General features: G+C 39.4%; 1 protein-coding gene across 1 annotated transcript in view; it reads right to left on the bottom strand.

The window, feature by feature from the left end:
- The window catches only part of nrxn3a (neurexin 3a), a gene marked incomplete at both ends in the record, with an annotated part of 319,661 nt that overhangs the window by 9,962 nt on the left and 296,671 nt on the right, over window positions 1-13,028 (bottom strand). The window contains 1 exon segment of the mRNA XM_083924038.1: window positions 10,649-10,730. Coding sequence (XP_083780164.1) covers window positions 10,649-10,730 — 82 coding nt within the window.

Genomic DNA, 13,028 nt, shown 5'->3' on the forward strand with positions numbered 1-13,028 from the left:
ATAAAAGTTAATTCAGGACACTTTACATATGGAGTAGGTAAAGACCACACTCTATGACTAATTTATGATTTACATTGACCCAACAATTCCCTCATGAGCAGCAATCCTCAAACTACACACTGGGCATCATGCAACAGCTTTCCCTATTATTTCTCCCTTAATTTTCTGTTAAAAGAGTCAAACCCAGATGGATCAAATCTGCTCCAACCAAGTTGAGCTGGCTGATGTATCCCAATTGATCACAATTATTTATTAGGATATGGTAAGATCCCTGAACACCCTGCCAAATTACCAAGAACTGGAAATGCTAGAAGAAAAGAAGAACTTCAGCTGGAGTGAAATCGGGGAAACTGTCAGCCCTTTTCGACTGACAGTGAATGGGCTCTATTCCGGTTCAGGCACCAGAGTTTGAACCAGCTGGATCATTTCGATCAAAAATAGCGGAGTTCCGAACCTGGAAAGTTCATGCCGAACTGGAAGCTAAAAATAGCTGTTTTTTTCCGAACTGGTTCAACCTTGACAAAATCAGCGGGTGTGCGGATCAAAAGATAGAGCAACACAGCCTTATTCTTCTTTTTCAGATATGTATGAAGATATCAAGTGAATGTACAGCAGCTACAGTTTACAGTTTGAGAACTATTAAAGACCCATTGAGGAGTCCCGTGTGCTGTTTTCTGCTGCTGACTGAAGTGACCAGGAGACAAAATAAAAGTCTCTCCTCCAGTGATTTCTGAACAGGAACAGCTAACACTGAGCTACTGTAAGACATATTATTGAGTTTTATCTTAATAAAATGCTTTGAATAAATTTGAGTTCCCTCTGGTAAAAACTTGACTATGTAGTGTGTGTCTAGAGCTTTTATTGTGAAAGGTAAAAGTGAAGCTTTCTGCGCAGCTTTTGTTGAGATTGAAGGAGTGAAACAGTTTCCCGTTGCCTTGTGTTGTTGTCTTATAATTCTCAGAAGTGAATAACACTGTGATGAGAGAGGAAATCACACTACATTTTTAAATAAGAACTTTTACATGGAACTAAATAATAAGTAGCACTCCATAATAGGGGTGACCCTGAATAGTCTACTATTCAACGATTTGATCTGAGGAGCCTTATTCGCCTGCCAATCTCATGGTCGAATTGTTGCAAAATGTGGTTATGAAACAAAGGATTATTCCATTCTGGCTCTGGGGGTAATGAATGTCTGATTTTACATATAGATGCTTGGTTTCTCCAAAAAACATGATAAATAGCCTATTTGGGTATAAATATAAGCCTATAAATAAATACTGTTGCTAAAAATGTGAAAAATAACTAAAAATGTGCTTTTAATCAGTCTCCTTAGTGTGTGGGATTTACCCCCTCCCCCTCGCAGACTAAGTTGTTCTATCCAGGATCCGGCACCGTCAGAGCTCATCTGCGCTGGGCTTTAAATCTATCGGGGCTTCATAAATAGAACAGTCTGCTCCTGTTTAATCATCAGCATCATCTGAATATTAGCACATTTGTTATTTTTCATTATAGACGTTCAATCCGACACAGCGCCGTGAAGTGAAACTACAGTTCTAAATACACCATTAGCTATTGTCAAAGAAAGATAAGAGTCAAAACACATTGATGTTATAACAACTAATAAGATGCTCCTATCAGCAATCAGAAATTACATCTCTCAGTAACCCTCTGCCTGACACGCGTGACCGTGCACCGGCCGCTGTCTGCTTCATATCCATGGCTCGCCACCCCGGATCAATAACAATGATTTTACGATTAGTCGACTATAGGCAAGATGTGACGAATCGAATTCGACTATGAAAAGTTCTACCCCTACTCCACATTTATGGTGCTGCTTTATGGCACATTCAGGTCATCTATGCACCCTAATAACACACAATTCATCAGCCTCATTGCACAAAATATTACATTTACTGCCGTTGTGCATTGTACACACCCTCAGTTGCTGAAACATCCTTGATTACAGTGGTTCTGCACAAAATTGATGGAAATGGGGGCTGGTTCGCTAGATAGCACAGAAGTTCAAATAATTCAAAACAGAATAGGTTTAACAGCCTGTTCCCTGTCACTGGAAAAGCGCTATTTGGCCACCCCAAAGGGAAACTCTGAAAAATCCGTGTCAACAAAGTAATGTTTAAGAAACCCACTACAGTTACTGAACAGTGGAATAGACTGAAGAAGAATGGACCAAGATCAAACAAGAGTAGTGTGAGAAACTAGTGATGTCCTGTGGGCTCAGATGTCATTCAAAGCTGTGGCCTCTTCACTTCCTGTTCTTTTTTTAATCCTATAGAAGAAAACATTGTTGAAATCTTCTCTTCTGACACAGTGGTTACTGTTCTCTAATTTTGATCACTGCTTTTTTAACAAAATAAAAGTTTTTGCTGAGGTGCCTTGGTTATTTAAAAAACATGCTAGTACAGCAGTGATATAGACACAGCAGATATTCTATAAAATTTTGAACAGTAAAAAATATTATTTCAGAAAAACCAAAGTATTAATAAGTTGTTCTCTAATTTTGATCTCCATTGTTTACAGAAGCTCTGAAAGGCAGGTGTTTTTTTTTTTTTCGGGCATTGTTGACCAAAAACCTAAATCTATTTCCTACGTAGGAGATATTATCTCAAAAGTTTGGACACACTTTTCTCATTCACCTTTGACTGGTACTGTATGTCCGCAGGTTTACATTTACGCACAGAGCTTGGAACTGGCTGTGAGGGTTCTCCGTTAATAATCCCACTTATATGCTATATTGTCACGTTAGTTGTCAAGTAAGGTGTGTGTTTGTGTGGGTGTATCGCCCATTATGTATGATCAGTGAACTGCTGGTTTTCCACACAGTCAACATCAGCTGTCAGCAACACCTAAATCATTTTATAAGATCTTTTGATGGTGAGAGACATCCGCATGTCTTGGATTTATGACAAGCGCTGATTGTGTGGACTAAACATGTCCACGGCACACACAGACACACACGCCGGTAAAGTGAACGTGACAGCAAACATTAAAGGCTATAAGTTCAATTAAACCTGAACGTCACTTATGTTTTTGACATGTGATTAACGGGGTAATGAAGTGAGCCAGCTCCAGGCTCTATGCGCATTTATACGAGGACAAGACGGTGTTTAGTTTTTACCCAGTCAGGATCTATCCCTGTGTGTCAGGACTCCGGTCCTGTCAGTCTCTTCCCTTTGTGTGAGTTTGTCTCCCTCTGTCTGTTTCTCCCTGCATGTCATTCCCTTTGTGTTTGTCTGTTGGAGCTGGTAGGTGTGGTTCCGCCCAGCTGTGGCTGATCTCCTCATCAACACCTAGATAAATAGCCGGATGTGACTCACGTCCGGCGCCAGACCTTTATTGCTATTTCGTTGTTCATGTCTCTCGCTTGGTTGGCTACCTACTCCTTAGGAACGTATTTCCAAGCCTTAATTGATTCAGGGGGAGATACTAATATTCTGGATGCTGGATGAGTTGGTGCATTATAGCAGATTCTGACTGTACCGTTAGATTCTCCACTTGTGGTTAATGGTCTCGGCGGTGAGGCGCTAGCCCAGATCTCAGTCCCCATGACGTTGTCGCTAGCCGGGAATCACACTGAGACCATAGCCTTTCACAATATGTAGTTCTTGGTCTTCCTTGGCGCATCACTCACAATCCTTTAATTGACTGGGTTACAGGCAGGGTTGTGAGTTGGAGTAGCAGTTGTCACTCATCCTGTCTACGCTCGGCTCCAGCTAGGTGTATCAGTGACCCCAGCCCCTCGTTGCCTGAATTTCCTGATCTGTCCTCCGTGCCACCAGTGTATCATGACCTTGCCGAGGTATTTAGCAAAACTAAGGCTCAATCCTTGCCACCTCACCGTCCCTACGATTGCCCCATTGATTTGTTATCCACGTCGACCTTTCCAACCAGTCTCTTTTATATTCTGTCAGGGCCTGAGCGTGAGGCAATGGAGAGGTATATTAATGACTCTCTCAAGTCTGGGATTATCTGTCCTTCTTCCTCTCCGCTGGGAGCGGGTTTTTTTCTTTGTGGCCAAGAAGGTTTGACCTACATAACTGTCAACAAGTACCCGTTGCCACTGTTCATGACACTGTGCAATAACTGTTACACCAAGCATCCACCCACAGCGTCACTAGGGCCTATTTATTTCATTGTTTAAATAATCACTGTTCTTTGAAATATTGCTGCATACACCAACTATAGAATACCGTCACATCCACCTACATCATGTATATAAAGCAGCCTGTTACATTAATTGACTCACTTCACTGCTGTATGTCTCTACGTATTTTTACACGCGGGCATACAGTGGGCTACCAGTGAAAGGTGAATAAAGCGTGTCCAAACTGTTGACTGGTTCTGTAGATATTGTGTTTATTTTCTTTAATTACCTGAAAACAACAGCAGTTTACTACAGTTAAAACACAGACCTCCTGTGTAACATCCATGTCCAGACGCATCATATGTGATGGACAAACAATGTCCAGGTGTGAACTTAACCTGCTATTTGCTGTTAATTTATTTTACATATTGCATTTCTTGTATCCAGGTGCATCATATAGACATTAGGTAGGTTTACACTGCCTGCAGACATCATGATCATGTCATCCATTGACGTGAATATTAAGTAGCCATGTGGAACACAGTCTCTTCACAATATGATTCCATCAGACCTTATATTCACACTGTTTAACCCAAGTCGGCACCTATGCACAGTCCCATTATGTTTTACAGACATTTGTGGTTCACTAATAAGGTAAAACGTTGTTTATGCTATATTTTGCTAAACTTTCACTTCCCATTGTATTGTGTGTCAAGAACTTCATTCAACCCATCAAAACAGTCTAATCAAGCCTCAAAGTTTATCTCCTATGCAGGAGATAGTATCTCCTGCGTAGGAGATAAACTTTAACTAAAAGGTTTTGGCCAACAATGCCGGAAAAAAACAACAAACTTTTTTACCTTGCTTTTCAGGGCTTCTGTAAATATATGAATGGAAATGTAGATTATTATATTAATTTGTTCGGATATCACTTCTTGCATGAGGCCCAATGTTTTTTACAAGCAGGTACTGAAAAATGGGCACAGTGGGGTCAGTTGTGCACACATTGCTCTGCTCTGATAGACGCGCCAATGTTTTTGCCTGGCAATGGTAGCAAATGTCTGGGTAAAATTCAAAAATTGACTGAGGTTTAGACTGAAACGAACATACCTAGTGTGAAAACAGTGCCACTGTCGAACTGCAGCTGTGGTTTGTATGTTTTACGATACCACTGAAAAATAGTATGGATACCAGCTTCAGCATTTAGTGTCTTTTGACATATTAATCAATATTTTGCAGAACGTAACCCACATGTTTTTTCCATGTAGGTAAAAATAGAATCACAGAGAAATTCCATAAGATGGCATGTCTGACAAGTCTAATCTCTGGGAAATAAATGGAGACCAATGGTTGCATTGAGGATACCAGAAGAAACTTCTAAACACTCATCAAATATGATTTGTAATTCGTTGCAGATCCCTTGGTCTTTAATGGGGTCTGTTTACCAGTTGTGCTTTAAAATAATGTTTCTGTGAAAGCCCAGCCACACCTGGTTTTTAAACATGTCCTTTCATGAAGACTCTTTGATTCTTCAAAAGATGTAAAAGATAAATTAACCCATATTTTTTAATTCAATTACATTTTTAGTAACCTTTTACCCACTAATTTTATTGTGATGTATTTTATTTGGTAGCGGTTACCTTTCTCTTATTATTACAGACAAATGAGACTTATATGATAAAGCTCTTAAACCTGTGCATGCTGCACACAATTGCCTCTCTTCTGCATGTAAGTGAGCACTGAGCAGATAGTGTTAAGTTGTGTTAATATATGCAGTAAAGGTGTATTTGTTGGAACAGCTGTTTGGAGGAATCCTGTTAGGTACCGTTTGCCTATTACTACCTTAGTAACCTATTATTTGGACTTTAATGGGCCGTCAGACATCTGATCTTAAATCTTTTAAGCTATTTATTGTAATTGGACAACAAATGCTTAATAAATGGTGGTGCACAAACCCTTCAGGTGCCACAGGGCATATACCTGTTCATGGTTAACAAATTATTTGGCTGTAAACTGCTTATTTAACAGCTGTATTGTTTTGAGAAATTCTGTGGGTATTGTATTTTTTATGTTGAGGGGAATGTTGAAAGAAAATATGAATATGTCTTTTGTTTTTATAAAATGAAATCTAAGAGTCAGACCCAATCCTGCACAATCCTGTTTATTATCTTTGTGCATCCATTTACTCTGCCACCAACTGTGTTGGTGGACAATGTTAGTGTTTTCCTTAGTTTTTATTTTTTTTGCTCAGGTTCTCCTCCTCGCTTCTTGTGGGACCCTACAGCCTATATATGTATATTATCACCATTAAGGCTCATTTATGCTCCTATTTCGTGCGTAAACAGAGAAGTACGACATCACCATTCTAATCGTCATGCTTTCATGCGTTCTTTACATTCGAATGGACGTTGAACAAAACATCCTCTACAGGGCGTCGCTCAGATTCAAAAGTTACTCGTATAAAGTTTGAAAAAAAAAGGTTTATGGCAACGACATAGGGGATAACCATCCTGTGTCTGTTGAGAAGGAAGCATAATGGTGGGCAGCGTTGTAGACAGCAGTGGTCTGTGAGAAGTCCCAGAGCGTGGACGAAGAATTCCACACATTGGTTTGAGAGATGAGACAAACTGACGACCAACGTCTCTTTCAGTATTTCTGTCTGTCGGGGCTTTGATGACTTGCTCGCTCCTTATATTGACGCTTTTCAACTTTTTTGTGTCCAGTCCCCGACGCTGCCCCCACGATTCCAGGTGGTACTGCAATGTTTGGTCCGTATCTGTACACATCCGCAAGCTTGCAGGAGGTGGACAGAAATATGGACGAAATGTACGCAGAGTACAAACAAAAAGATACGTCTGTATCTGTATAGCTAATGTAGAGTATAAATGAGCCTTTATAATAATGATTAAATAAAGCGAAAAAAGGACTGGGTTTCAATTCTCATGAGATATTGGCTGGGATGCACACTTTAGAGGAGTTTTCCGACTGTTTTTGGGCTTCTCAGTGAGGTCAGAGATATTTATGGAGGAGCAATTATATCATGAAACTTGTGAAATGGGTCTATGACTGACACTTGCAGCCTTAGATTAACATGGAAATTAGTGGGGGAAATGTATTATTAATCATTGGGTATGAGGTGATTTTGTACCAATATCATATTTTATTAGTCACAATATCTACGGTCTCGAAGCAAAAAATATATAGAAGCTATTTACCTGGTCATCAAATATATAACAGTTTAAAGTAATAGCTAAAAACCCTTTTTAATTGCCATCTTATGAAATTAATTGAAAGGAGAGAAGAACACAACAGATTTACAACAGAGAACAGAACCACTTGATAAAAAAAACAGATAGACAACAGCCACACTAACAAAATAAAGATGGTGGGGAGTAAGAGATTACATTCGATGGTGCTGCGACCGCAAAAATTGTTTCAAAATTAAAAACAAATACAGACTAAGCAACCAAGTTAGTCTAAGTACGGGGCATGGAGTCAAGGATCAATCAAAAATCATGCTAATAAATCATCAAATGTCAGCCGGAAGAGAATGATTTGAAGAGTTTGCTAAAGTGTGGTACCAATGATTGCTTAAGAGAAAAAAAACAAGTGGAAATACTAGAATTAGCGGCAAATGCTGCCAACCGCCATCAGTTACATATGGTTACATATGATGCAACTTGTCCTGTTCAAGACAAAAGGTTGATAGTAAAAAAAAAGAAATGGCTTTCTATTTGCCATGAAAACTGAAACAGGGATGTTTTATTAAAAGCTGTATGGTACCTTTTGAAAATATTTGAAAACAATAATCACCCACCAAAATGGCATGCCAAAATACAACAGTGTGTTCTTGGATGATTGGCCGATAGGGAAATAGCATGGACTCCCAACATAACACATCGAAGGAAATATCAAATAAAAGCATGCCACTGTCAATGTCACAGTTATGTTAGGGTTAGAATGGTGTGAATTTCTCTGTAAACACATGATTGGATGACTGGGGCCCTGTTTTTGTCTTTCTTCGGAAATCCCCATGAATCTCAGGCTACACAGCACAGCATTAAACCCATTTACACCACAACCTTTCACATACTGTTTGGAAGAACTTGGGAATGGCAATCAAAAGAGAGAACCAACAGGTGGTCAGCAGTAAACACTAAAATCCTCATTACTGTCACCATTAGGCATTAGACTACAAATATTTTACAATCTGATGTTTATGCTTGACATAAAGGAAACTATTTTTTTTAAAAGATAATTTTTTTTGGCAGTTTTTCAAGCCTTTATTTTACAGGACATACAGGAAATGGGGTGTGTGAGAAAGGGGGAGACATGCAGCAAAGGGTTGGAGTCTGCAGCTGCTGCCTCGAGGACCTTCAGCCTCTTTACATGGGGTGGCTGCTCTAACCACTGTGCCACTGGCTGCCCCAAAAACTACTTATTTTTGCATGAAATGTCACTGTGTTCACCCAGGTTTTTATATGCTTGAACTTAAAGGTTGAATATGGAGAAAAGGAGAACATTGCCTTCTAGTGTCTCAAGCTAGGCATACGCTAAATTTTATTCTAAAAGTAATTCCAGCAGTCAGGTTGCCAGGTTGGTCAGACCCACTAGCCTACAGGAGAGAAGGTAGGCTATTGCAGAGTTTGACTGGTGAAAGTGATGTTAGCGATTAAGGAGAAACATAGCCATGTGGGCGTGCGTTTTAATGTCTTTAAACTCCTTTATCTCAGTCCATGGAGTGAATGCTTGGCCTATATTGACTCTGGTTTTTGCCCATCTCCGGTCACTCAGCTACTGAGACAAATAACGCCCCCCTTCGCTGAGGCTCCAAAGCAAACTCCATTTCACCCAGTGCCAGCCTACAGTAGCTGCGCTGAACAACAGACAACCCTGGCAACCAGCAATGCCCAACGCTATTGGTTGCTACAATGTAAACAGTACTGGTTACAAAGTCATTCTCACACCTGTCAAAAAATGTTTTAAATATTAATTCAGACTAAATTAATTTTTTTAATGCGAAAGCAATACTTTCATTCTGTACCCCTCGAAACGCCCCTTGGATGTTCTATTTATTTTTTAAACATAGCTTTTAATAAAGATTTTACATATTCAACCTTTATAGTTTGGTTGAATGGTAAATAGGGCCTTAACAGAAACCAAATATTAGTATACTGACGATGTATTATAAGGAAGTTTGTCATCGGAGGCCTTTCCTGTTTAATTATAATTTGTAGTGTTTGACATAGTAAAGTGGCAGAGGAGTGCAGTTTTACTGTAGCAGGAAGGATTTTACAGGACATAAACTAAATATTGGGTCATGACGGAAAGAACAAGGTAGTAAAAGTACAAGCAGCCGAAATTAGTTTTCTCAGGAGGGTGGCTGGAGTCTCCCTTAGAGATAGGGTTAGAAGTTCAGCCATACGTGAGGAACTCTGAGTAGAGCCACTGCTCCTTTGCGTTGAAAGGAGCCAGTTGAGGTGGTTCAGGATCATCTGGTAAGGATGAACCCTGGGTGCCTCCCTAGGGAGGTGTTCATGACACGTCCAACTGGAAGGAGCCCTTGGGGTAGACCCAGGACTAGGTGGAGAGATTATATCTCCACACTGGCCTGGGAACGCCTCAGGATCCCCCAGTTAGAGCTGGTTAATGTGACCCGGGAAAGGGAAGTTTTGGGTCCCCTCCTAGAGCTGCTGCCCCCGCAACCCGACCCCGGATAAGCGGTTGAAAATGAGTGAGAGTGATGAGTGAGTGAGTAAACTAAATATTGCTGCTAAAATATGGAAATTCCCAAATTCTTTCAAACTTAAACAATTTATATTTTTTTATGTTTAAATACAAAAAGGACAGAATAACAAGTACACTTAAAAGCAAAAGTATGACTCAAAAAGAAAAAAACACAGAAATTCAATGATATCCGTTCTCTATTAACTCTAGTCAATATGGAACAACACAAATGAAAACAAAACATCACTGTAGTCTAGACAACACTGCATTTTACCTGAGATCAAATGTAAAAACAAAATGTATTGTTTTAAATAAGAATCAGTAGAGCAGTGAATGGCATGAACAGTGGACTAAAACACAATGTGAAACATTTTGCAGCATCAGTGCAGAGAGCATGGTTCACCATCATACAAATTTTACACATTTGTGATGACATGTACTAACCCTTATTATTCCTCTCAGAGTCCAGAATTTGTATGTATATTGGTGACCATGTTAACCACTTTGGAAGACCCCATGTGCAAGTATAGTTCTGTTATGAATGGTGGTCACTGAAACTAAATTAACTTTCTGTATGACGAAACCACCAGATTGACCTTTTTTCAATTCGAATTTGAACTTTGCATTTAATAATCCAGCTTCCTTTGTAGTGGGTAATGTGTAGTGCAGCTATCCTTACAAAGACTACATTGGCTGTTCAATGCAGTCACACTTGGCTTAATCATGGGGCTGTGATGCTTTGAGGATACCTTGATCCTCTGGTGCAGATGAGTGAAAGCACAAAAAAGCAAGCAAATGCAAACTAACCTAGCCCACCTGCAATGCTAGTTTCACACTCCTCCAGGTCTTCGTCGTCACTTGAGCACTCTGCAGATGACACAATGTCATCGGCTGTATGCTTCATGGGCAGACCGTCATAGCCACAGCAAAGATACCCAAAACACAAAGAGCCAACAGCAAAAAAAAACAAAGAAGACACACAAAGACAAGGGAAAATATACAAAAAGAGTTAGAAGATTAGCATGAAAGTTCATAGTAGTTTGACAAAAAGTTCAAGGTTCACTTATTTGCTTTTTTCAGAGCTTCCAAATGCATCTCACAGTCCCTCTCATTTTATTTTTGCCCAGTTATCATAGAGATGACTCAGTTTTTGTAACGTCAACCTAAGTATCGGTGACATGACAAAAGGTGGTCATATATGGGTAGAGATGCTAACCCCTGTCTCTATGGTCTGATGTGAATGTCAAACTTTCTTTGTACTTACAGTCAAGTCTTGGAAGGTGTATGCTGGGCTTTCTTAAATGTGATTACTTTATTGTCCATTACATTGGCATAAAATGGAAATTTGGCACTGGCATATAAGACAACACACACCATACACAACAGTATAAAACAATTATGCATCTTCAAAATCCTCTGAAAAAGTTTCAGGAATAAAAGTGATGTTTGGGTTGTTCTATCTCTCACAGACTTTTAGAGCTTTCACTACTGAGCAGCCTTTTACTCATCTTTAACAGAGGTGAATAATAATTAAACCTAGATTTCTTTTCAGCGCTGTAGCCAGGCTGACAGAGAGCCACAGCTCTATTGAGCCATGTATTCATATAACCCTCAGTAGTAACAACTTCATGACCTTTTTTAATGACAAAATTAAAACTATTAGAGACAAAATCAACTCAACTGGCACCAATTTTTCTTCAAACTCAGGAACCTTAGAAACAACTGTACGACCTGATGTATACTTGGACTGCTTTTCTACAGTTGACCTTAACAGATGAACCTCTACTTTTCAGCATCAAAGCCTTATACTTGTCTCTCAGACTCCAACTAGGTTACTTAAAGAAGTGTTACCTTTAGTTTGCACTCCTTAATTAGATATGATTAATATGTACAGGTTATGTACCACAGTCTTTTAAAGTAACTCTTATTAAACCTCTTCTTAAAAAGCCCAGTCTTGATCCAGAGGTACTAGCCGACTGTAGACCTATAACTAACCTTCCTTTTCTCTCTAAGATCCTCGAGAAATTAGTTGCCAATCAGCTGTGTGACTTTTTACATAATAATAAGTTATTTGAGGACTTCGAGTCAGGATTTAGAATGAATCATAGCACTGAGACAGCACTGATGAAAATGACTAATGACCTTCTAATAGCTTCAGACAAAAGACTTGTCTCTGTACTTGTTCTACTAGATCTTATTATACAGAGACTGGAGCATCTAATTGGTATTAACCATCTATATATTGCCGGAGACGGCAGACTCTTCTCTTCCGCATTCTTTTTTACTGCAAGCTCACAGGTCACTCACACAGCCAATTAGACGACAGGAAATAACACTTGTGACCAGCATCATTTGCTTCTCAGTGTGTGGTTGGTGGACCGTGGTGTCCGTCACCATTTTCTATGAAACTAACCACTAGACACTCAAAAAATCCCTAAAGACCCGCTTAGTCTGATCATTTTACTGCATCCTGACGCTGGCAGCAGATCACAACAGTTGACGAGGATTAAGGTGCTTCTGTTCTAGAGGGTTGATTCCTCCGACAGAGAAGAACAATGGAGATCCATTTGAAGATGAGTGTTTTTACTTCAAAAAAATTATGCATAATTGTGACCAGTTTGGCCAAAGTGTGCTTTTGTGCGTAATGCGTGAATTGGTCTGTGTATCAATAGTCATGAACTGTGTTTGACAAAATTGACTGTCCATTAGTAAAGTATGACTCTGTTATAGTTATTTAGTTTTGTATTATTGATTAGTGAGCTTCACATACTAAAAGTCTAGATGAATGAATATGTTTTAGCCACTAGTTCAGCACACTGTTCTGTGCAGATGAAACTGTCTTTTATAGAAGCGCATTTCTTTTTTGTTTGTGATTTTTATACTGAATGTAACAGTGAAATGTTTTTCTGTCTGCCACTAGGAACACATCATCCTTGTCCTGTGCCTGCACCACAGCCATCACCACCTCACCAGCACCTGGCACAGCTGAATATATGGGGCACAAAAACATGCACATTATTTAAATATTGTAAATTGTGTATTTTTGGATTTAACAAATATTTGGTTTGGAAGAGAAACATTTGTAATGCGATTTTTCTTCATTTGCACACATCCCATGAAGCTAGATATGTAGTGTGAAGTCCCATTTCATCTCACGGTGAAAATAGAGTGAGAGGCAACACTTTTTCTCATAAAG

The sequence above is a fragment of the Echiichthys vipera genome (genome assembly GCF_963691815.1).
Source record: "Echiichthys vipera genome assembly, chromosome: 12".
Lineage (NCBI taxonomy): Eukaryota > Metazoa > Chordata > Actinopteri > Perciformes > Trachinidae > Echiichthys > Echiichthys vipera.